Source organism: Myotis nattereri, assembly GCF_964212035.1.
Source record: "Myotis nattereri genome assembly, chromosome: 21".
In the NCBI taxonomy this organism is placed as follows: domain Eukaryota; kingdom Metazoa; phylum Chordata; class Mammalia; order Chiroptera; family Vespertilionidae; genus Myotis; species Myotis nattereri.
In genome coordinates, this window is record NC_138097.1 from 15374005 (window position 1) to 15399792 (window position 25788).

The following is a 25788-nucleotide window of genomic DNA, read 5'->3' on the forward strand; positions in this document are numbered from 1 at the left end:
GATGTGCATTGCATTAAGTCTGGATATTGCTTTGGCCAAAAAAAAAAGTGCATTCTGAATACCAAACAGGAGGAATGAAGGTATACCCACACCTAGAAACAACAATTTATTACCCTCTAAGATAAAGTCTAGACAACCATAACAGAACGGGGAGGGGAGGGGGAGGGAGAGCAGGATTTAATGGGTCCTCGACGTATGCCAAAATTCCTGTCCTGTTTGGGAGGGAGGAATACATCGTGAACAACGTTGCACGGTGTTCAGGAGATTTATAGTATAGAGATCGCCACTAAACACACAGACATAAAAATCTATAATTTTGAAACTAATAGGAGAAGAAAGGAGAGCAGAATAGATTACACCCCATCGATTCAGGCAGAGTCCGCAAAGAACTCGGAAGGCGGCTGTGTCAGCACAGATTCAGGGCCCAGGGAGCTGGGCATCCTATATAATAAAACCCTACTATGCCAATCGACCCAACGGCAGAATGACTGGCCGCTATGACGCTCACTGACCACCAGGGGGCAGACGCTCAATGCAGGAGCTGCCTCCTGGTGGTCAGTGTGCTCCCACAGGTGGAGCGCCGCTCAGCCAGAAGCCGGGCTCATGGCAGCGCTAAGGAGCCTGGCAGGCGGGTGCTAAGGAGCGGAGGATCCCGGACTGTGAGAGGGCCTAAGCCGGCAGGCAGACATCCCCTGGACGGTGAGAGGGCACAGGCCAGGCTGAGGGACCCCTCCAGTGGACGATTTTCGTGCACCGGGCCTCTAGTTTAAGATAACGGTGGTTTTCACAGCCTGATGGACTGGCCTTCTCTCTAGCAGCGTTTTGGTCTCAATGACTGCACCGGGCCCCTGAAGTGAGGGTACAGCTTCTTCCAATCCGTGCTGACGAGCCCCAAATTCCCCGCTTTCTATTTTCATTATTCCTTATCAGGGTCCAAAGGCTTCTCTCATGGCATTCTTTCATATCCTGAGTTACCATTTGCAAGCCTTTTTTATTCAGGTGACATTTTGGTGTAACTGGTTCCCCCTCCACGCCCCCCCCCCCCCTCCTGTTGTTAATCTCATTGATGAGCTGGTGGAATGGGTTAGTACCGCTTCTGTCCAGCAGGGGGCGGCCATGCTCACTGGTTCCAGGGGGCAAGACTCCAGGATTTGGTGGGTGATGGGTGATTTGGCGCCCAACTTTCCGCCCACATCCTCCTTAGATACGCTGGCAGGTGGATGCTTTGTGAGAAAAAAAAATAGATTGTTATTTCTGGATAGAGATTCCAAATTTTCATGTAGTATCCAGGCATTGCATTCCTCATGCCTCATGCTTCACTTTGCCTCAGGGTAGACTTTGCATCTACACGGACTCACACCTCGGTGTGCACATATGTATGTTCAGTATAAATGCATCACACGCTGGCCTGGCCCACGTGGCTCAGTGGTTGAGCATCAACCTAGGAACCAGGAGATCACGGTTTGATTCCCGGTCAGGGCACATGCCTGGGTTGCAGGCTCGATCTCCAGTAGGGGGCGTGCAGGAGGCAGCCGATCCATGATTCTCTCTCCTCACTGATGTTTCTCTCTCTCTCCCTCCCTCTCTGAAATCAATACAAAACATATTTTAAAAAATAGGTAACACTCTGCACAGTGCAGCCGAGACACAGAGGGGCAACTTTCTGAGTTTCAAATACAGCATCTGCATCTTTTCACAGCTACTGCCCATATCCCCCGCGCCCCCTCCACGTGCCGTCTACCTCGCTCAGGCAAACTTTAAAAGAATATCGTATTTCACAAAACCCTATTAAACTGTCACATAAATCCCCCTGATTTCCTTTTCCCGTCAATGCTGATTACCATGACACATATCTCTGTGTCAGGGAAAATGGGTTCCCTTCCCATCAGCCTCCTCCTCCTGCCTCTTTTTTTTGGGGGGGTGGGGGGTGGGGGTGGGCGTTCTGTCTCCTAGAGACTCTTTAGGGCAGAGGAAGTGGCAACCCCGAGGCAGCCCGGTGCTGGGTTTTGCCTGTGTTCCGAGCCCTGTGAGCTTCCCACTGGGGCCTTCGGAAGGTAGTCCGGCTTCGCAGAAGCTGACGAGAGTTATTTCCTGAGCACTTACTATATGTCTGGCTCAGCTCAAGCTCCTGTGTCATCTCCTTTCATTCTCACAACATAATGAGGTGGAATGGTGATTTTTTAAAAAATATATTTTTATTGATTTCAGAGAGGAAGGGAGATGGAGAGAGAGAGAGAGAGAAACCTCCATGATGAGAGAGAATCATGGACTGGCTGCCTCCTGCACGCCTCCTACTGGGGATCGAGCCCACAACCCGGGCATGTGCCCTGACTGAGATTTGAACCGTGATGTCTGGGTTCGTAGGTCGGCGCTCAACCCCTGAGCCACGCCAGTCGGGCTAGATAAGAGCTTTTAAAGTCAAATTTGAATGGTTCTCATTCAAGCTAGATGTGGCCATGCCAATAATTTATTTGTCCATTCATTCAATTTACTATGGCCTGAAGACTAATATAATCCTCCTTAATTAAAAATTATATAACTTAGTTACATGTATTGAGCAATTAATGTGTACCTTATACTTTGCAAAATGTTTTGCATTTGCCCGGCGACTGTGGCTCAGTGGTTGAGCGTCAACCTATGAACCAGGAGGTCACTGTTTGATTCCCGGTCAGGGCACATGCCCGGGTTGCAGGCTCGATCCCCAGTAGGGGGTGTGCGTGAGGCAGCTGACCCATGATTCTCTCTCATCAGTGATGTTTCTATCTCTCACTCCCTCTCCCTTCCTTTCTGAAATCAATAAAAAAATAGTTTAATAAAATGCTTTACATTCATCTTCATGTTTAATTTGGACAGTGGCCCAATGAGAGAAGCACTATTTCTTCCTACCTTTATTGCGATATATCTGACATGTAACATTGTGTGGTTTAAGGTTGGACACGTGATGGTTTTGACACCTGTATAGGCTGCAAAGTGATACCACAATAAGGCAGTGAGCTTCTGTCACCAGGTACTATTTCCCCAGTTTTCCAAGTTAAGGCCCTGACGCTCAGGGCACGTCCGTGACTGACCGCAGAGAGAATGCCGCCCTGGGCTGTGACCCAAGGCTGTGGAGCTGGCGGACCCGGTGTCGGCTCGGAGCACAGGGGGACCCCAGGCCTGCGTGGTGGCCAGTCTTACCCGGGCGGCCCTGTCTTGTCTCGAAAAGTAGCTGCGAGAATTCTAACATTTCAGGGAGAGTGATAGCAGAGTGATAGCCAGCGGCTTCAGAATGGAGAGCTCTCAAAGTCAACTTGCAAGTGATGACTTGATTTTTAAGACACCCATTGACATGCAGGCTGCAAGGCCCGCCTCTGACGCAGTCCCTCGGCCCCGGCTGGGAGGACTGTTTCAAACCCGGCGCTAGCGGGGTGTCGTTTGGCTTGTATGACCTAGCTTTGGGGGGACCTTCCCATGTCGATGCTGCTCGGAAAAACGGGTGACCTGGGATTCTCACGGGTTAGAGTCTGTATGCTGCGGGCACGCAGTCTTGTGCATCTGTCTGTGTCGTTCTCGCTGCTGCTCTGTGGGTTTGTCTGTCTCTAAACCACAAGGGACAAAAATAAGTATTTCATTAATGTCCTCTTTTCAAATCCTTAACTGAGGGCATGCTTATTAATTTTAGAGAGAGGGGACGATTTTAGAGAGAGGGGAGGAGAGAGAGAGAGAGAGAGAGAGAGAGAGAGAGAGAGAGAGAAACACCGATGTGAGAGAAACATCGATTGGTTGCCTTCTGTACATGCCCTGATGGGGGAATCAAACCTGCAACCTCAGTATGTTCCCTGGCCGGGAATTGAACCCGCAACCTTTCCATACACGGGACGAGGCTGCAGTCAACGGAGCCACATTGGCCGGGGCTCATTAATTTCCTCTTAACTTGCAAGGCCATCCCTGCACGTGGGTGGTTTAGAAATCTATGTGATTCACCCCCAACTTTCACACCGTGTGTGTGTGTGTGTGTGTGTGTGTGTGTGTGTGTTTTAAGGCTTCTCATTTCCCATAGTCTACTTGGGAGTCATGTGCCATTGGCTGCACAGGGCAGCTTTTGAAACTCTTGCTTTCCGTGCCTTCTGGATGCTTATGAGCTTTGTTCCTCCAATGAGTATTTTTGTAAGGTGTGTGTGTATACATGTGTGTGTACAGGCATGTGTGGGTACAGGCTTGTGTGTACAGGCATGTGTGTACAGGCATTCGAGCACATGAACATGCATGCTTGTGCACACCAGTCACTGTGCAGATGCCCTGGTTCCAGTGGAAACAAAATTGGATTAAATATACATATTGGGGGCCATTTGAAAACCTTGTGAGGCCTGAGGCACTTCCCCTGTTGGAGGCCCCGTCCGATATCATCTATATATATAAAAGCCCAGCAACCGAACGGCAATACAACCAGAACTACCGGTCGACCAGTCGCTATGACACACACTGACCACCAGGAGGCAGATGCTCAATGCAGGAACTGCCCCCTGGTGGTCAGTGCACTCCCACAACGGGCTGATTCCCGCAGGCCGTGCCCCTCACCAGTGCGCGAATCCGTGCACCGGGGCCTCTAGTATTAAACATAATAAAATACACTCACGTCCCACATTAAGGTTTTTTTTTAACCTAATTTGAAATAATTGTGTGTTTGCTTTTGCAATGATTTGGCTATGGGTGACCCTTCATTTACAATTGGCTGTGACTCCTTAGTCATCATTGTCTGTAATTGGGTATTCCTGCAAAGTGCACAAAAATATAACCTACATATTTCTTTCAAAGGTAATAAAATTTTTATGAATACTAGATTTAACAATTAATGAAGTTGACATTATAGTCCATTTTTTGGAATACATTTATGTCAAGTTAATAGATGCTTTTCGTAGTTCGGAGCCATTGTCTACATGCTTTCAGGTTTCTTTTTAAAAAAATATATTTTTTTATTCATTTCAAGAGAGGAAGGGAGAGGAAGAGAGAGATAGAAACATCAGCAATGAGAGAGAATCATGGATCGGCTGCCTCCTGCATGCCCCCTACTGGGGATTGAGCCCACAACCCTGGCATGTGCCCTGACTGGGAATTGAACCGTGACCTTCTAGTTCATAGGTCGACGCTCAACCACTGAGCCATGCCGGTCAGGCCCGATAAGTCTTAATTTTATCCCAAGAGCAGTGGGGGCGGAGGGAATGAGCAGGGATGGAGAGAATGGAAAACACACAGAAAGGTATTTTGGAGGCAGAAAGGACTCTGTTACCCACGTGGGGTCACCCTGGGATGGGGGTGACCTGGTGAGACCCGCCCATGTCCAGCTCAGGTGGCCGAAAGGACTCCCGGTCACCTCCTCCAGCCACACAGGGCAGTGGCAGGACCTGTTAGGGCCGCCGAAGGGGGAATGCACGAGGCCAGAAGGGATAAAGAATTACTGATGTGCTAGTATTAGGTCATCTGGAGGCCAGATGGGCTGAGCCCCCAAAATAGCGCCAGCACCCAGAGATGGGGAGTCAGAGGTTTTAAAGGACTCCAGGTGGGCCTTTTCTGGGCAGAGAATTCTCCAGGCGCACCCAGATCCTGGGAAGGTCCGGAGGGCAAGGATCATGGTCTTAGCAAGTGGAAGGTGGTGTCGGCGAAAGGGAATGTCGGTCGTGAAGTGGCCCAAAGGACCGTTCCTAGGGGAGGAGGTAGCGATTCAATTCGGTAGATCAGACCTAACAGGATGCAGAGACCAGCTGGGTATGAGGGCCCCTGTGAAGGGCCCTGTCTCAGGGCAGGGGTGCGGGCCACGGGTACCGCCCCGGTCACAGGTCCCCGCGGTGGGTTTCAGGAGGCGGGAGGATGCTCTGAGACCAGAGGGCCAGATGCTGAGTCTTTGATCTCCGTGGCAGCTTGGTGTGGACGCAGCTGCAGGCTCTGTGTGCGGACCTCGTCTTCTCACTTTCAGGCATCAGTGTGTCGCCAGGGCTCTCCATCGGCCTCTCTGGCGGCCAGACCCACTCCCCACACTCTGCGATCCCACGCGTCCTGGGAGCGCTCGGCCTGCCCGGCCGCTTTCTTGCTGCCCAGTCATCTGTGAACCTCCCTCATTCAGAAGGTGAAAACATGTAAATGGCTTCCACAGACAAGGCCGGTTGCCAAGCAACAGGGCATCCGCAGTACCTTGTCGGGTTCGGGAAGTGGAAACCGGCCGGGGTCATTTCTGGGAACAGCCACAATCCTAATCCCATTTCTCTCTCTCTTTCCTTCCCTCCCTCCCTCTCTCTCTCTCTGCCTCTCTCTCTCTCTCTTCCTTCCTTCCTTCCTTCTCTCTTTCTCTCTCTCTCTTTCTTTCTTCCCTCCCTCCCTCCCTCCCTTTCTCTCTCTCTCAATCTCTCTCTCTCTCTCTCTCTCTCTCTCTCTCTCTCTCTCAAGGAAGGAAGGAAGGAAGGAAGGGAAAGAGAGAGAGAGAGAGAGAGAGAGAGAGAGATTGAGATTTGTTGTTCTAGTTATTTGTGCATTCATTGCTTGAGTCTTGTATGTGCCCTGGCCCAGGATGAAACCCACAGCCTTGGTGTTTTGGGACGATGCCCTAACCCAGGGGTCCTCAAACTTTGTAAACAGGGGGCCAGTTCACTGTCCCTCCGACCGTTGGAGGGCCGGACTATAGTTTAAAAAAAAACTATGAACAAATTCCTGTGCACACTGCACATATCTTATTTTGAGGTAAAAAAACAAAACGGGAACAAATACAATATTTGTATTTGCATGTGGCCTGCGGGTCGTAGTTTGAGGACCCCTGGTCTAACCAGCTGAGCCACCAGGAAAGGGCCCCTTTCTTGTTCTTCCTCTCATTTCTCTCCCTTGCTTCCCGCCTACCGTCTCTTACCATCAACCAGCCGCTCAGCCTTAATTTTTTATTTAAATATCTATATTCTCCTTTATGCTTTTTTCTTTTTAATATTTTTATTGATTTCAGAGAGGAAGGGAGAGGGAGCGAGAGATAGAAACATCAGTGATGAGAGAGAATCATGGATCGGCTGCCTCCTGCACGCCCCCTACTGGGAATCGAGCCCGCAACCTGGGCATGTGCCCTGACCGGGAATCGAACCCGGGACCGCCTGATTCATAGGTCGATGCTCAACCACTGGGCCACGCCAACAGCGCTTTAAAGCCGCGTAGTGTGGCTAGGATTTGGAAACAGCCCAAGGGCCGATCAGAAGACAAGCAGTAAAAAGCTGTGGTAGATTTACACCAGGGAATACTACCCAGCTGTGAAAAAAGAAAGAACTCCTACCATTTATTTAAATTAAATTAAATTTTTTTTATTATCAAAACTGGTTTATTTTCAATACAAGATAAATACCATGCTTGTGACTAGTGCAGCTTAAGGCCAACAATGGCCATAGAGCAAACTGTCGAATAATCACCTGAATGCTAAAGAAAGGAAAGACAGCCCTAGCTGGTTTGGCTCAGTGGATAGAGCGTCGGCCTGTGGACTGAAGGGTCCCGGGTTCAATTCCAGTGTGGGGTTTGCCGGAGGCAGCCGATGAATAATTCTCTCTCATCATTGATGTTTCTCTCTCTCTCTTTCTCTCCCTTCCTCTCTGAAATCAATAAAAATGTATTTTAAAAAGAAAGAAAGAAACGACAGAAAGTAAACATTAAACAAAATTGCAGTTGCACACATTTTAATAAAATGGGGTGAGCATTCTAGTAGAAGCAAATATGGAAGCCTGGTTATCACGGTCAAGATATAGGTCATTGGATTACCTGACCTTCTGCACAGAAATCTTATTGGGTGAAGTCACCGTAGACTTTCCTTGGCCTTCTGGTATTAGACAAATTATTTACAAACCATGACTCAGTAACTCATGGATCCTGGAATAGGATACCATATTTTTTTAAAGAATAAATTTTAATTTTTTTTATATATTTTATTGGTTTTTTACAGAGAGGAAGGGGTGCCAGTGCCATCCTGAGGCCTCCAGGAGCTGGAGGAAATGAGCTAAGGCTTCCCAGAATCTGGGGAGCATGAATTCCTCCAGGGAGCTGGGGGGCAAAGGAACCGGTGCCCTGGGTCCCAGAGAGACCCCAGCAGACCCCAGGCAGAGTGGCAAACATCCCTCACTGGGACCCACTAACAGATTCTAGGCCAGGGGGTGGGGGGGTGGGGAGGGGATGGCGTGGAGGGAGCAACAGCATCTGTTGGCAGTTTTCCTGATGCGATTGCCCGCGTCTCCAGAGTGGCTGTCACTTCGGAGTCGCAAGTTTTTCAACCCCGGTCCAAGCACTGCTGGGAGCCGGTCCATCCTTGCTGTTTCAAGGGACTTGGCATATATGGTATACTGTTCTTAATATGTTTGCTCACCTTCTTGGCACTATGTGTTTTAACCAAGGTCGCCTCTCTGAGTAAGGTTGTTTCCCCAGGTAGGGATTTTCCCCTGAAGTTAGGGAGGGAATAAAACCCCTTAACTAAGTGCCAGGCGGGTAATTAATCACTTTAACTACGAACAATCATGCTTAAGCTACATAATCTTTACTCCCTGGAATGGAGATAAGAAACGCCCTAACCTTTGGAATAGAGATTGATAAGATTGGAATCAACTGGTATAAATACAGATGTAACAAGACAACAGGACACAGAACCTAGACACAGAACCTACACAGAACCTAGAGACAGAACCTAGACACAGAAACTGGCCACAGAACCTAGAGACAGAACCTAGCGAAAGAACATGGCAAAAGATCCTAGACAGAAACTGGCCACAGAACCTAGAGACAGAACCTAGCGAGGGAACATGGCTACAGAACCTGGCTGGAGAACCTGGACAGAACCTGGCTGGAGAACCTAGCGAGGGAACATGGCTACAGAACCTGGCTGGAGAACCTAGCAAGAGAACATGGACACAGAAGCTGGCTGGAGATCCTAAACAGAACTTCGCTGGAGATCCTGAACAGAACTTGACTGGAGATCCTGGCTAGAGATCCTGGCTAGGCTGCTGATCAACTGAATGCTGTCTCCGTGTCATTCCTTCTTCGCCAACTCCGTCCACACCTTTGGGGACCCCTGGACCTGCTGGGGTTGGAGCCCAGCAAAGCATGAACTACGTGACCGCGCCGTCGACGTTATGTGTCATGACCGCCCAGATGTGTTCTGCTTTGCTCCCGCCGTCTCTTCCCGTCACAGAACCTCCAGGAAAAGCTCCGTGCCGTTGGGCACTGACAAGGAGATGCAGATGGATGTGCTCGTATTTAGGCCGAGGCTAAAACTGTCGGCTCAGCCTCCGTCGCGCTGCTTCCTCCGGGTGATCTGGAGATGGCCCGGGAATAGATTTCCTGATTTTTCTTTTTCATCTGGGCCTATTATCCGAACCCACTTTCTCACACTGGAGAGAGAGAGGGAGACAGACGGGCGCGTACGGGATAAGAAGGCGAGATTGCTCTTTGCAAAGAGAACAGGAGTTTGTGATTTTTCAAAATTGGATTGCTTCGTGAGAAAGAAGGCAATTAGAATGCTTTGGGTGTGAGGGGTTTTTGTGTGTTTTTGCGGGGGGGAGTGACCTTATTTTTTTCATTCATTTCCTCCGTATCTTAACGATATTCCATTGGATTATAATAAACGTTTACCATGAAGTGTGATAAAGGGTTTGAGTTAGAGAGTTGATAGACAGTTTAGGGCAGTGATGGCGAACCTTTTGAGCTCGGCGTGTCAGCATTTTGAAAAACCCTAACTTAACTCTGGTGCCGTGTCATGTATAGAAATTTTTTGATATTTGCAACCATAGTAAAACAAAGATGTGTATTTTTGATATTTATTTTTTATATATTTAAATGCCATTTGACAGAAAAATCAACCAAAAAAATGAGTTCGCGTGTCAGAGGTGGTTCGCCATTGCTGGTCTAGGGCCAAGGTGTTTAATATACTAGTCAGGAACCACAGGAGGCTATTGAACAGATGAAAGTGATGACTCCAAACTGAGATAAGTCGAAAGTTTAAAATAGCCCCACTGATGTGGCTCAGTGGTTGAGCATCAACCTATGAACCAGGAGATCACGGTTCGATTCCCAGTCAAGGGCACGTGCCCGGGTAGTGAGCTCGATCCCCAGTAGAGGGTGTGCAGGAGGCAGGCGATCCATGCTTCTCTCTCATCATTAATGTTTCTCTCTCTCACTCTCTAAAATCAATAAAAATACATATTTTTTTCTTTAAAGAAAAAGAAAGTGTAAAATACATACAGAACTTCTGATGACTTAACTACAAAATACGTAGCATATCTCATTAGTCATTTTTGGTATTGATTCCATATCGCAACGGGCCTGCTTTCCTCTTTGTCTTCTGCGGTGTACCACTACTTGAAAATATTTGCTGTTATGGAAACTGACATATGGTTATTATTTTCTGAATTGGCAAGCATTCTCCATGGGGAGCAGGAGGCCCTAAATAACCTCCAGGCACAGGTGCATCTCTGTGTTTCCATGTCTTTAAGGAAATGTTATAACTGCACACAAATTGGGATCCTCCCAGCATGCAACTCTCTTGCCCCCCCCCCCACTCACCATTATGTCCCAGCTATCTTCTCATGTCAACAGAAAGAGAACTATGTGCCATTAAAAAAAAAAGTATTTATTGATTTTTTAAAGAGAGAGAAAAGGAGAGGGAGAGAGAGATTGAAACATCCTATATAATAAAAGCCTAATATGCTAAGTGTCCGATCGTCTGGTCAGCTGTTCAATCAAAGTGTAATAAGCTAATGATATGCTAAGGCTGCTCAACTGCTCGCTATGACGTGCACTGATCACCAGAGGGCAGACAGTTGACCGGTTGACCAGTTGCTATGACATCCACTGACCAGGGGGCAGATGCTCTGGCTGGTAGGTTTGCTTGCTGCTGGGGTCCGGCCGATCGGGTCTGTGTCCCTCCCCAGCCCCAATTGTGCATGGGTGGGGTTCCTCAGCCTGGCCTGCACCCTCTCGCAATCCGGGACCCCTGGGGGATGTCAGAGAGCCGGTTTGGGCCTGATCCCACAGGCCAGGCCGAGGGACCCCCCTGGTGCACAAATTCGTGCACCAGGCCTCTAGTTTATGATGAAAGAGCATCAGTCATCGGCTGCCTCCTGCACGCCCCCTACTAGGGATCAAGGCCACAACCTGGGCACGTGTCCTGACTGCGAATCGAACCGTGACCTCCTGGTTCATAGGCCGATGCTCAACCACCAGCTATGTGCCATCTTTAATGACTGCATAGCATCCTCTGTTCTGTATCATTTCCTTAACTAGGTTCCCAGGGATGCACATTGAAGCCGTTGCCAGCTATTGGCATCGTTATCAATAATGGCCTAATGAGCGCTCCACTGTGCTTTGAGGACAGGCCGACAGATGTCCCTGATCTCATTGGGTCATGATTGTCTGTGTGCCTATCTTCTCACCAGCGGGCTGTTAATTCCCCGAGGACGAGCCCATTACTTCTCTTGGAATTCCCAGGCTTTGCCAAGTGCCAGTGGGAGCTAATGATACATATTGTTGAAAGAAAGAAGGAGCAAATGAATGGATGTTTTTATAGTTGGTACACGATTGTGTGTGATCACACCGTGTCTTCAGTTCTTACTCCGTTTCATTGGCCGTGATCCTGAATCTCTCTCTCCCAGGCATTCTGCTGTCCTCCACTCGTTTATAACTGCTTTTAACAGATCTCATTTCCACAAACATACGTCTAATATGAAGCTTTACGGATTAGAATGTTTCAAAAAAAAAAAATATATAGGCCTATCCGGTGTGGCTCAGTGGTGGAGCATCGACCAATAAGCCAAGAGGTCACGGTTCGATTCCCGGTCAGGGCACATGCCCGGGTTGTGGGCTCCATCCCCAGTGTGGGGCGTGCAGGAGGCAGCCGATCCATGATTCTCTCTCATCATGGATGTTTCTGTCTCTCTCTCCCTCTCCCTTCCTCTCTGAAATCAATAAAAATATATACATATTCTTAAAAAGGAATTAGAATATTGCGAAACCATGACTTCTCCATAGATTTTGGCAGCCTTTTGGGACCTGTTTCATCCATGGCGGAGGGAAAATAACGCCAATCCCTGACGCCTCTTTCTCCTACCCTTGCCAGAGATGACTTATGAAAACCGAAACTGGCCATTACACGGAATGAAACACATGTTGTGTGTGTTGCATACTATTTACAGCTGTTGTCTGTTAGGGGTTCTCTGGGGTACCGTTGGCTGCTACAGCCAAATGGTCCCGTAAGTTTAACTCAGCGCTATGCCCGCAAAATCCTCTTAAATCACACAGAGGAGGAGAGGAAAATCGACGAGACGTGGCTCGAATGCCGCTTATATCTTCACGAGAACCCGTGGCTCTCTTCATTCGCACCTTCAGGAGGCTCAGAGCAGCCTGCTGGGTCAGCAGTTCTCAACCTTCTGGCCCTTTCAGTACAGTTCCTCATGTTGTGACCCAACCATAAAATTATTTTCGTGGCTACTTCCTAACTGTCATGTTGCTACTGTGATGAATCGTCATGTAAATATCTGATAGGCAGGATGGTCTTAGGCGACCCCTGTGAAAGGGGCGTTCGACTGCCAAAGGGGTCGCGACCCACAGGTTGAGAACCGCTGTGCTAGGTGGTGGGGCGCATTACAACACAGCAGATGACCCGCCTGACCCTCCAAAGGCAAGTTATGGTTGACGCCGATTTGTAAGGGCAGCCTTGAGCTTATTGACTAACGCACAGGGGGGCGGGGGGGGGGCGGGGCAGGAGGGGGGCGGGCGATGGTCCAAAAAGGAGAGCGGGCTGTGGCGCTGAGAATTTACAGCAGCTTAAGCTATTTTTTTTTTATTTCTCCTTGTTGGGCGGAGAGTACTTCCCAGTGTCACTCAATGGGCTGTAAATGAACCTGGTTCAAAACCCACAGAGCGAGCTGTGGAATTATAGAACTGAAAATAGGCTACTGATCGGCACTGACTCATCAGGCCTCTTTATTCTGCGCAGCCCTTCTGTTGGCGTGCCAATACTGCTCGCTCCGGAAGGCGGAAAAAGGGATTGTGAGCAAACGGGAGAACATGGGGCGGGGGGAGCTGACCTTCCGTTAACGTCCACCGTGCCCTTCTCCCCCGCGCCCTACCCCCGCTATGCCTACTTAGGAAATTCAGTTAGCAAATCACAAGTCTTACGTGAAGAACACCCAACCCAATACTCAGTTTCTTGATAAGGGTGTGTCGCTCATCTCGGGTAGGAAATGGTGGGGCAGGGCCCTGGCTGGTGTGGCTCAGTGGATAGAGCACCGGCCTGTGGACTGTAGGGTCCCAGGTTCGATTCCGACCAAGGGCATAGGCCAGGGTTGTGGGCTCAGTCCCCGGTGGGGGGCGTGCAGGAGGCAGCTGATCAATGATTCTCTCTCCCCACTGATGTTTCTCTCTCTCTCTCTCTCTCCCTCTCTCTCTCTCTCTCCCTCTCTCCCTCTCTCCCTCTCTCCCTCCCTCCCTCCCTCTCCCTTCTTCTCTGAAGTCAATAATTTTTGTTGGTTTGTTTTTAAAAGAAAGAAAATGATGGGCAGGAGCCTGAACTCTGGAGACGTGGCTTGTAAGGTTGTTGTCTATGGCAGCGGGCCCTCCTGCCTCTGATTCAACAAAGGTGTTCTAAGCAAGGATGTCGGGATTATTTCTCAGGAGCATGCTCTTTGGAATGTGTTTTTTCCTGATGAAAAACCATCAAAGACTCTTTTTTTTTTAATTGAAAAAAAAATCTTACTGGCTTTTTTTGTTTGTTTGTTTTTCAAAATTGATTTCAGAGAGAGGGAGACAGAGGTAAAAGCGTCAGTGAGCCCTAGCTGGTTTGGCTCAGTGGACAGAGCGTCAGCCTGCCGACCAAAGGGTCCCGGGTTTGATTCCTGGTCAAGGGCACATGCCCGGGTTGCGGGTTTGGTCCCCAGTTGGGGGCGTGTGCAGGAGGTAGCCAATCAATGATTCTCTCTCATCACTGATGTTTCTATCTCTCTATCTCTCTCCCTTCCTCTCTGGCAAATAGACATCCCCCGAGGGCTCCCGGGCTGCTAGATGGATGTCTGACTGCCAGCTTAGGCCCGATCCCCCGAGGAGCAGGCCTAAGCCAGCAGGTGGACATCCCCCAGGGGTCCCAAACTGTGAAAGGGCACAGGCCAGGCTGAGGGACTCCCCTCCACCCTGAGTGCACAAATTTTTGTGCAACGGGCCTCTAGTATTTTTTTTTTAAAAAAAGCCTCAATGATTCTCTTTGCAAATTGAAGAAACTATTATGAGCCTAAAATTGAGGTGCTTCACTCTCTTGTCAAATCTCTTGAGGACGGGGCTCCGTGTCCAACAGGCAAAAATTCCCAATATACGTTGTGCACATGACTCTTATTTCTACTGAGGAATAACAAGCATCACCTCCCCCACAGACTTTGTAATTGGCAAGGCGGGGAACTGACATGTAGGGAATGGCAAGAATATGCCACTTACACCTTTCTGCTTTCCTTTTTTTTATCCTCACCCGAGGATATTTTTTCCATTGATTTTTATTTTATTTTAGAGAGAGTGGAAGGGAGGAGGGAGAGAGAGAGAGAAACATTGATATGAGAGAGACACAGCAATTGGTTGCCTCCCGCATGGGCACCTACTGGGGCTTGGGATCGAGCCTGCAATTGAGGTACGTGCCCTTGATGGGGATTCGAACCCACAACCTTTCAGTCCGCGGGCTGACACTCTCACCACTGAGTGAAACCAGTCGGGGCCATCCTCCTGTTTTTATAACAACCACAGGAGGTCAGTATGATTGTCCCCATTTTACAGATGCTAACATAGCGACAGAGGAATCAGGTCATTTGTCTGTGTGTCACAGCTGGTAGTGACGAAGAGAAGAATCCTTCCCATATCCATGACATCCACTGTGGAGAGTTTTTTTTTTGGGTGGTCTTTCTAAATCTGCTTCTTAGCTTCTTCTCATGCCTCAAAGTATTTACATTTTTTTTGTGTGTTTTTTTGTTTGTTTTGCTTTGCTTTTAATACATTTTTTATTGATGTCAGAGAGGAAGGGAGAGGGAGAGGGAGATAGAAACATCAATGATGAGAGAGAATCATGGATCCGCTGCCTCCTGCACGCCCCACACTGGGGACTGACCCCACAACCTGGGCATGTGCCCTGAGTGGGAATGGAACCCTGACCTCCTGGTTCATAGGTCGACGCTCAACCCCTGAGCCATATGCTGGACAGGCAAAAATATTTACGTTTTTCGTAACAGCCTTGAGCTTTGACTTACATCCTCTCTCGAGTCTCGCCGGCCCTAGAAGCAGGTGGAAGAGGATAGATGCGGGTCAGATGTGTGTTAGAGACAATGGACCTAGTTCGGATGTCACGATGGTCCGGGGTAACCTCCAGGGGGCCCATGGGGACGTCTGGATGGAAGTGGGAAGCATATCGAGGTTTAGTTTGCCTTCGTCTGTTTTTTTCCGACAGGGCAGCGTCCGTACCAGGTGATCACGGCCCGCGTCCACCCGGGAGAAAGCAACGCCAGTTGGGTGATGAAGGGGGCCTTGGAGTTCCTCGTCAGCAGTGACCCCGGGGCCCGGCTCCTGAGGGAAAACTTCATCTTCAAGGTCATCCCCATGCTCAACCCCGACGGGGTCGTCAATGGCAAGTACGTGGGGCGCTGGCCCCACCGCCCTCGCGCTGATGTTGCCATAGTAACACATGTGTGGGTTCATCCGGTGGGGGGCGTGATCGGAGGAGACCCGGCAGGCATACCTTCTCCTGGGCTTTTGGTGCTTGGAACAAAACACTATTCTTCACTGATGCGGTCTCATCGTTTTTTATTTTTTTAATTTATTTTTAAATATATAGTCCTTGATTTCAGAGAGGAAGGGAAAGAGAAAGATAGACACGTCAATGATGAGAGAGAATCATGGATCGGCTGCCTCCTGCACGCCCCCAACTGGGGATCGAGCCTGCAACCCGGGCACGTGCCCTGACCGGGAATCGAAACGAGACCTCCTGGTTCCTAGGTTGACGCTCAACCACTGAGCCACACCGGCTGGGCCGTCTCAGAGCTTTTTAAATAGAAAGGTCTATTGCTCCATAGGCAGTTCATGCCAAAGGGGTCCTTAGACAGCATTCCGTTCCACGATTTTCTATTAAAAAGGAGAAAGCCGGTGCCCAGGGTAATCCAGTGACTTGCCCAGGTGCATGGTGGGTGAGTGGCAGAGCCCGGGCTCGCGCTGTAGTTTCCACACGGGTCAGCCAGTGCTTTCCTTGACGCCCTTAACCTTTATTGCAGAGGAATCTTGATTCTCAGTTGCATTTGATGGCAGTTTGGATGCAGCTCGAGGAAGGGTGTCGCCTTATCTAAACGGGGTGGCTGAAGGGGTGAACAATGGCCGTGGAGTGGTTGGGAGTGAAGTGACTGAGAAACAGCTGGAGGAGAGACCTGTGTAGCGTTTCTCCTGTCAGGGCGCCACCAGCCTTCAGAGCGGGCGGCGGGGACGATGACCCCAGTGTCTCTGAGGCCTATTGGAAGAGGGTCCACAATTTATTTATTTTTAAATATATTTGTATTGATGTCAGAGAGCTAGGGAGAGGGAGAGCGAGAGAGAAACATCCACGATGAGAGAGAATCGTGGATCGGCTGCCTCCTGCACGCCCCCTACTGGGGATCGAGCTCACAACCCCCGCATGTGCCCTGACCGGGAATCGAACCGTGACCTCCTGGTTCCTATGCCGATGCTCAACCGCTGAGCCACACCGGCCGGGCTGACGGAGGTCTTTGGTTGGAAGGCTGATGTGGCCTCAGTCCCTGAGCTTCCTCCTGGCTCGGCCACATGCCTCAGGCTCCCCCATGCACAGCAGGCCAGCCTCTTCTCAGTGACAATGCCGTTCATCATCACTGCCTGCTGTTAATTATGATTAAAATGACCCTATTTACGTAGAGAGCATCTTTCATCGCAGCGTCCAGGAACCGCGCAGGTCCCTCGGGTCACCCACACCATTTTGGCCGAGAGGGACTTGGAAATCCTAGCGTTCCGTTCAAGAGAGGAGAACCCACAGGGATGGCAACACCATCACCCAGAGGTCTGAGACTCCCGGGAGTGTGTAACATCTCACAACTGAAGGGCTTCAAGTCTCAGCTGCCTGGTTGGTATGGCTCAGTGGTTGAGCATCCACCTATGAATCAGGAGGTCAGGGCACATGCCCAGGTTGCAGGCTCGATCCCCAGTAGGGGGCGTACAGGAGGCAGCCGATCCATGATTCTCTTATCATTGATATGTCTCTCCCTCTCTCCCTTCCTCTCTGAAATCAATAAGTATGTGTGTGTGTGTGTATATATGTGTGTGTGTGTGTGTATATATATATATATATATATATATATATGTATGTATATATTTAAAGGAAATTTATTGGCTCTGGGAACTCATCAGGTCCTGCTGCTAAATCGTTTGCATAGTGTTAAACCATGTCTGGGGCTCGGCCGGGAGTTCTGGGAGCTCGACCCCAAGGGCTCCCTTGCTCTCTGGCCGTTGCTGCCACAACGGCACACACCAAGCGTCGGGTGCGTGCCTGCTCCATTCGCCTCCCTCCGACATCGCCACTCCGCATAAACACGACTATTTATTATTCCTAAATTTAGGGTGATTAATTCCATCAGCATAAACCTAATTTATGCCGTCATAAACAGCGACGAGGATAAATGCTGCCAAACGCTAATCCCAGCTCTTGCCAACTCACTGTGCCTGCAGTGGCTGGGCTCGCCCCTGCCGCCCCCCTGCCCCCCCGCCCCCCACAGACACATCCTTCCCAGAAGCATTAAATTAAAACCGATTCAATGTTGCAGGATCATTGATCAAGTGGAGGCTGAGGCTCTCGGGGGAAATGGCTGTCGTTTGGTTAAATGCTTTGTTCTCTCATTGGCCGCGCGACGTCTGGTATCTGGTCTCTCCATGCCTTCCCCTCCAGGAGGAAGAAATGGGCTGCAGGCGGGAGGAGAGGGAGACGGGTGTCTATTCTTTCTCAGTTTCCCCTTCGACATCTCTTTAAAAAATAGTTTTATTGATTTCGGAGAGGAAGGGAGAGGGAGAGAGAGAGACATCCATGATGAGAAAGGATCACGGATCAGCTGCCTCCTGCACATCCCCTGCTGGGGGATGGAGCCCGCAACCTGGGCATGTGCCCTGACCGGGAATCAAACCGTGACCTCCCGGTTCATGGGATGACGCTCAACCACTGAGCCACACCAGCTGGGCATATTGTTCCATCTATTTATGCATTCATTGGTTGATCCTTTTTAAAATATATATATCTTTATTGATTTCAGAGAGGAAGGGAGAGGGGGAGAGAGAGAGAGAAACATCCATGATGAGAGAGGATCATGGGTCGGCTGCCTCCTGCATGCCCCCTACTGGGGATGGAGCCCGCAACATGGGCTTGTGCCCTGTCCGGGAATCGAACCGTGACCTCCTGGTTCGTAGGATGACGCTCAACCACTGAGCCACACCGGCCGGGCTAGACATCTCTCTTTTCAGTGTCCTCACTCCTAACACTTCCTTTCAATAGACCCTTCCATGCCCTTCTAGATGTGTTTTTTTGTGTTTTCTTTTTGTTTCTGTTGTTGTTATTGGCTCTCCATTTGTGACACAGAGAGAGAGCCCTGCCCGCTGCTATTGGTGCCATGACAAGGCCTGGCTGCCTTTCTCAGGACGCACCGTTCCCTGCTCTGCCCAGCGCTTTTTTCACCTGAGGATCTCGCGCCAGGCGAGCAGAAGTTCCGAGCTTCGGTCCGAATGAGCCTCTTTCTGGCCGTGCGGCTTTGGACAAGTGACTCACCCTCTCCACTTTCGGTTTTGTTTTTGTCTTTTTTTTTTTTTGCAACATATGAAGGGGCTGGTGAGCCCTAACCACTGCCCCTCTGCCAACTAGTCTCCTGACCCAGTACTCTTGTACTTTGAAACCGCTCTGCAGTGTGAGCAAGTCTCAAAGTAGGGGTTCCTCGCAGTGCTTTCTGGGGGAATTCAGTGATTCTTTGTGCAAGCCATGCAGGCCTGACCGTCTCCTTCCTGCTTCTGCTTCTCAGTTTTGCAAAGTAATCCAGGGTAAGGTGTGGCAGCGGGATAGAAATTCTACAGAGGGAGGGACACACTCGAAGGTCAGGAAGGCTCCTTTATTATATAGGATTATATTTGCTATATCCTATATAATAAAAGCCTAATATGCTAAGTGTCCGGTCGTCTGATCGGCCATTTAACCAATCAATGCGTACTATGCTAATGATATGCTAAGGCTGCTCAACCGCTCGCTATGACATGCACTGACCACCAGGGGGCAGACACTCCGACTGGTAGGTTAGCATGCTGCTGGGGTCCGGCTGATGGGGACTGAACGAGACAGGCTGGACATGCCCTGGAGCCCTCCCATGGTCCCTCCCCGGCTGGCCAACCTCCCGCATCCCTCCCTGACTGCGATCATGCACTGTTGGGTCCCTCGGCCTGGCCTGTGCCCTCTCACAATCCGGGCAGAGGACCCCCCACACCCACACCCCAAGCGCATGAATTTCGTGCACTGGGCCTCTAGTATTATCATATAACTGAAATACAGCTTACCTTACATACCACAGGATAGTACTTCTATCTATACCGATCTTACTAAAGCTTTGGTTGCCCTCGGGACTGTGATTTAAAAATTATGGAGTGGGTATAGGATTGAAAAGATTATATAAAATATACAGCAGGAGAGAAAACTTGGAACTGCAGGAGTTCAGTGGATGCCTTTGTCCCTCCTCACTCACATGTACTGTTTAAAAGGATTTCGTCATCCTGTTGGAATGAACAGAAACCTCGCTTCTCGCCTTTTAGAAGCCAGCCTGTAACCAGCTTCAGGGGTCTCCAAGGGCATTTTGGGGACTGCGGGGGGCGGGGGGGGGGCGGGGGGAGAGCCTGTAATGAGCAGTTCCCGTGGTTGGTAGAGATTGTCTTCCTAGCCTAGGGACTGCCTCCCTGGTGTGCCCGGCCTGCATCACCCACAGAAGCTAGGGTTCTTTGGAAAGTGCGCCCCTCCAGGAACCAGAAGGAACTGCGCCTCCAGGCTGGGCCCTGAGGAATTGCCTGGGACTCTTATGTTCTCTATTTCTGGACCCTCCTGCTCAGCAGGGCAGAGTTTAGAAACAGGAAAATCGAAGAAAAGCTCCATAGACACCTTGGTGATGTGGATCCACCTTCCCCATCCCGACTTCCAGGCCGCCTTTTCCTTACTTATTTATCTCTCGGAGTCATCGAGCTCTTTTGAGTTATTAGCCGTATTCCCTCCCTGCCCTGCTTCCTGCTTGCTCCTCTACATCTTCACTCTGCAGGATACACTTTCTCTTCTATTTACAGCTTCTCCCTGCTCCCCACCCCTCCCCGTGGCCCAATAACGGCCAAGGAGATAAATAAGAAACATAACTCTTTTGGGCTATTATTATTTTTTTGTTTGTTTGTTTCTTCCTCGGCACAGCAACATATATAACAACAAGCAAACAAATCTTATTACTGAAGTAATCACAATAAATAAAAAAAATAACTGAGAGTGGAGCTTAAGGAAGGGGGTACGTCAGGGGAGTGATTGCAAGAGGATTTTTAAAATTTAATTTACCGGCGGCAGCCGTGCTGCTCTGTGGATGCCTCGCTGAGGAGATGGTGTCTAATTAGAGAGGGCTGTTATGGCTCTTTGAGCACACCCACCCCTAGGCTGCCTTATGCTTTGGGTCTTTAAAGGGGAAATTTGGCCCACGGACTCCTTTGAGAAATTTCCCTGTCACAGCCCTGAGCATGCTGCGTCGTGCCATCATCAGACTTGGGACTGCAAAGAAGGACTTGGTATCCTTTCCTCTGACGGCAGATAAGCTCCCCCTGAGCCACAGAGCAGATGGGGAGTCACCCCGTCACTTGTGAGTCTCCACGGACAGGTCACAGCTCAATCCTTGGGAAAACAGGCTTGGAGCCACCGAGTCTTAGCGTTCGAGCGTTTTTCCCTGTCGCCGTCTGATTCTGTCTGACATCGGTTTATATCCATTTGCTCTCGTGGGGTCTCTGATGGGAGTGGGGAACAGTTGGCTTTCTTTATTAATGACTAGTAGCCCTGCGCACGAATCCCTGCGCAAGTAGCTCGCTGCTGCTTACCTCCGCTGGCAGCTCTCCCCGGCTCATGTAGCTCTCCACCCACTGCTCCGCCCTCCTGTAGCTCTCCACCGCTAGTAGATTGGTCGTGACGTTACGGTGTAAGGGGTAATTAGCATATTCCTCTCTTATTATATAGGATGACTGTTATTTTGTTTATCATATAGCCTTCTTACCAAGTCCTTTTGCTATTCGAGTCACTTCTCTGAGTTAAATCATGTGTGGTCTGTGTCTAGTCCAGCCGTGGACTAGACATTTGGCCCATTTGAAATGAATAAAACTAAAAAAAACAAAAAAAGACCGTACCCTTTTATGTAATGATGTTTACTTTGAATTTATATTAGTTCACACAAACACTCCATCCATGCTTTTGTTCCAGCCCTCCAGGCCAGTTTAAGAACTCATTGTGGCCCTCGAGTCAAAAAGTTTGCCCACCCCTGGTCTAGTCCCATCATGCGGTATTTTTTTTTGATGTTTTAAATTTTTCAAATATATTTTTATTGATCTCAGAGCAGAGAGGAGAGGGAGAAAGAGAGAAAAGAAACATCAATGATGAAAGAGACTCATCCATCGGCTGTCTCCTGCACGCCCCACTCTGGGGATCGAGCCCACAACCCCGGTCATGGGCCCTTGACCTGGAATAGAATTGTGACCTCCTGGTTCATAGGTCGACGCTCAACCATTGAGCTATACCGGCCGGGGGCGGGTGGCGGGGGTGTCACATTGTTTTCAGGTACAAGCCCAGATAATCCTAACATGATGTCAGGAGATTTGATGCTGGCTAAGCTAAGGTCCTTTCTTTTTAAAAAAAAATATATTTTATTGATTTTTTACAGAGAGGAAGGGAGAGGGATAGAGAGTTAGAAACATCGATGAGAGAGAAACATTGATCAGCTGCCTCCTGCGTACTCCCTACTGGGGATGTGCCCGCAACCAAGGTATATGCCCTTGACCGGAATCGAACCTGGGACCCTGCAGTCAGCAGGCTGACGCTCTATCCACTGAGCCAAACCGCTCACGGCTAAGGTCTTTTTCTAAGTGCTGTGAAAAAGCACTTCCTGTCCAAAGGCCGGGCGGTACTCCTCTATGTCAGGGCGAAGGATTCGGACGTCCCTGTGTCCTAACGCAGCTGGGCCTCCTTCCAGGAGCCAGCAGCTCATTAACGCCCCTCATTTGTAGCTGTAATTCTGGAGATGGGGACAGCAGGACTCTCTTCAACTGTAATCAAGGCCATTGAAATCCATCTGATCTAATGTGGAGACGGCTTTTTTTTTTTCCTTTTTCGGAAAATGTAATTCAACAGTGAGCCATTAATCTGGCCATCCTGACACTGAGTTATTGGAATGTTCTAACTCAGTGGATTTGGCCACTGCCAGGCTGGGCGTCTGAAGCACGCCACGTGATAAATACCCGCTGGAAAACAACTCTATTTTCCGAGGGCAGATCATTGAAACGCATTGCATGGCATTAAATAGATTATGTATCAGGGGGAGGGTGCTCAGAGTGACTTGGTTCAAGGCAGTATTTCATTGCGCAGATGAAGATAGGAGCGTGGAGAGTGGGTGTCACTTGTCCATGGCGTTGCCCAGCTCCCAGCAGAGAGGAGGGGATGAGACGATTGGCTCTCCCAGCTGCTGGGTGCACGTTCTCTTGGACCAACCTTTCCTCCCTCCTGGATGAGCCTGCAGAGGAAGGCCGTGGGCGCTATAGGCTAATGCATTTCTGCGACTTGGCCGTGGGGCCGTGGGATCTGGGGGGAACTCAGCATTTAGTCCAGCTTCCTGTCCTGAGCTCGATATTTCTCGATGGCATCCCAGCCATTGTAGCCAAACGGCCTTGGTTTTAGAGCGGGAGTGGGGAACCTTGTTTCTGCCAAGGGCCATTGGAGATATATATATGTTTTAAATATATTTTTATTGATTTCAGAGAGGAAGGGAGAGGCAGAGAGAGAGAGAGAGAGAGAGAGAGAGAGAGAGAGACCAATGATGAGAGAGAATCATTGATCGGCTGCCTCCTGCACATGCCCCACTGGGAATCGAGCCCGCAACCTGGGCATGTGACCTGATCGGGAATTGAACTGCAACCTCCTGCAACCACTGAGCCATGGGATATTTATAACATCATTCACGGGCCATGCAACATTATCAGCTTAAAATACGTATAGTCTGCTCTATTTGCTCAGACATTTAATTAACTCACCCCTAATGCCTGGGGGGGTGGGGGGTGGGGAGCCTTAACCAAGTATGTGCCCTTGACAGGAATTGAACCCAGGACCCTTTGGTCCACAGGCCAACGCTCTATCCATTGAGCCACACCAGCCAGGGCAGGAATCTTTCACACGGGAAGAGGAAAAAGAGGACCAGCTCGCGGAGTGAACCAATAAAAAAAGGTTTCATTTTATAAGGGCGATGACAAATGCACTAGACCTTTGTGTAATGTCCCTGAGCAAGAAACAGACATCGCCCAGGGATGGATATGAGTGCCTTTCATACGATATTTTGGTACGTACCAGGTGTCATTAATTAGGCAATATTTCTAGGAGTGCAAAGCGAGGACATCTCTAGAGTCCTAAGTGACATTTCCAGCTTTACGCCGCCATTTAGCGTCTTTTTGTATTGTTTTATTTCTTTCCGTCTGAATTAAGTATGCCTAAAAAATGCTCTGCAAATTTTGTGCATGGCCTTTTATATATATATATATTTCAGAGAGGAAGGGAGAGGGAGAGAGAGATAGAAACATCAATGATGAGAGAGAATCATGGACGGGCTGCCTCCTGCACACCCCACACTGGGGATCGAGCCCGCAACCCAGGCATGTACCCCAACTGGGAATCGAACCGTGACCTCCTGGTTCATAGGTCCACGCTCAACCGCCGAGCCACGCTGGTTGGGCTATGCATGGTTTTAAAAACACACCTACTAGCATTTCACAAGAGTGACCATCTATATGATTTTGACAATTTCTACCAGTTTCCATGGTACGATCCCAGCTTCTACCTGGCTTCCCAGAGCCATTATTCAGTAGCAGACACGTTTGTTGTGAAAAGTGTGAGTGATACCATATGCGGCCCCCTAAATGGAATGAACAGAGTCACAGCGATGACCAGTGGTTCTCAACCTTCTGGCCCTTTAAATACAGTTCCTCATGTGGTGACCCAACCATAAAATTATTTTCATTGCTACTTCTTCATTGTCATGTTGCTTCTGTGATGAATCGTCATGTAAATACCTGATATGCAGGATGGTCTTAGGCGACCCCTGTGAAAGGGTCGTTCGACCGCCACAGGGGTTGCGACCCACAGGTTGAGAACCGCTGGATTAGACGTTAACTTTGGTGTTGGCCGTGTCTGCAACTGACCGACTTGCTTCGCAGCTGTGGCTTCCCCCCGTAATCGAAACCCAGGCTCCCACACTCTTCTCGGACCCGAATGTGCCGCGCACCATCATCGCAGTCGGCAAGGCCTACAGACAAAGACCTTCTCGCTCCTCCTCTCTTCTTCTTGACCTTGTCCAGAGACGTCAATGCACAAAAGAGGAGGAATCCTCCAGGGTGCCCCGAGTTCTGTTTGGAGAAGATGAAACTGGGATTCAGGGGGAGTGTGTTGCTAGGAGCCAACCAATGGGGTATTCCCTGGACCAGCCAGCTTTTCAGTTCTACCGACCCCCCCACCCCCCCAAAAAAAGGGTCTTAAATAAGCTCATTGCAAGGGAGGGATCTGAGACTGAGCCAACAGGGAGGTAGAATTTTACGCAAATCCATGGAAAACTCCGGACACCTGGAACGTTGATCAAGGAGAGCGTTGGGTAGGAAGCCGATAAAAGGAAGAGGAGGACAAAGAGGGGACTCCTGGCATTCTTGGGAGCCAGCAACAGGCTCTTGGCCCGGGGAGCCGTGTCTGTCCTAGCACAGTTAGGTGCCCAGAATACGGGGAAATATGTGAGAGAGGAATTCTCCAGGGAACGTCGGAAGCCAAGCAAATCAAAATTCTCTGTTTCCCTTCTTGTCTGTTTTCTGTACACACCAAAATTCTTTAACCGCTGCAGTTAGAAATCATCTAGGTCTTACTGTCCTGTTCAGAGATACAATCCGGTAGTAGATATACCTTGTGTTTTATTTTTTATTGATTTCAGAGAGGAAGGGAGAAGGAGAGAGAGAGATAGAAACATCAGTGATGAGAGGGAATCATTGATGGGCTGCCGTCTGCACGCCCCACACTGGGAATTGAGCCCGCAACCCGGGCATGTGCCCTGACCGGGAATCAAACCCTGACCTCCTGGTTCATAGGTCGATGCTTAACCGCTGAGCCACACTGGCAGGGCAAAGGCCCTTTTCTAAAAGCAAAGGGCTGCATGAAGTCCTTTCTGCCTTGAGATTAAATAATCTGGGCCCATTTGGAGACTCATGTTCTCAGCTCTCACTGAAATAAAATAAAATAATTGAGCCCAGCCGGTGTGGCTCAGTGGTTGAGCATCGACCTATGAACCAGGAGGTCACGGTTCGATTCCTGGTCAGGGCACCTGCTCAGGTTGGGGGCTCAATCCCCAGAGTGGGGTGTGCAGGAGGCAGCCCGTCAATGATTCTCTCTCTCTCTCTGCCTCTCCGTTCCTCTCTGAAATCAATAGAAACAGATTTAAAAAAAATAAAAATATAAAA

General features: G+C 49.5%; 1 protein-coding gene across 1 annotated transcript in view; it reads left to right on the forward strand.

Moving 5' to 3' along the window:
- AGBL1 (AGBL carboxypeptidase 1) overlaps positions 1–25788 on the forward strand; it is a gene marked incomplete at both ends in the record, with an annotated part of 230964 nt that overhangs the window by 92322 nt on the left and 112854 nt on the right. Inside the window, one exon of the mRNA XM_081114799.1 lies at positions 15455–15635. Within this exon, the coding sequence (XP_080970925.1) occupies positions 15455–15635 (181 nt within the window). The remainder of the gene's footprint in view (positions 1–15454; positions 15636–25788) is intronic.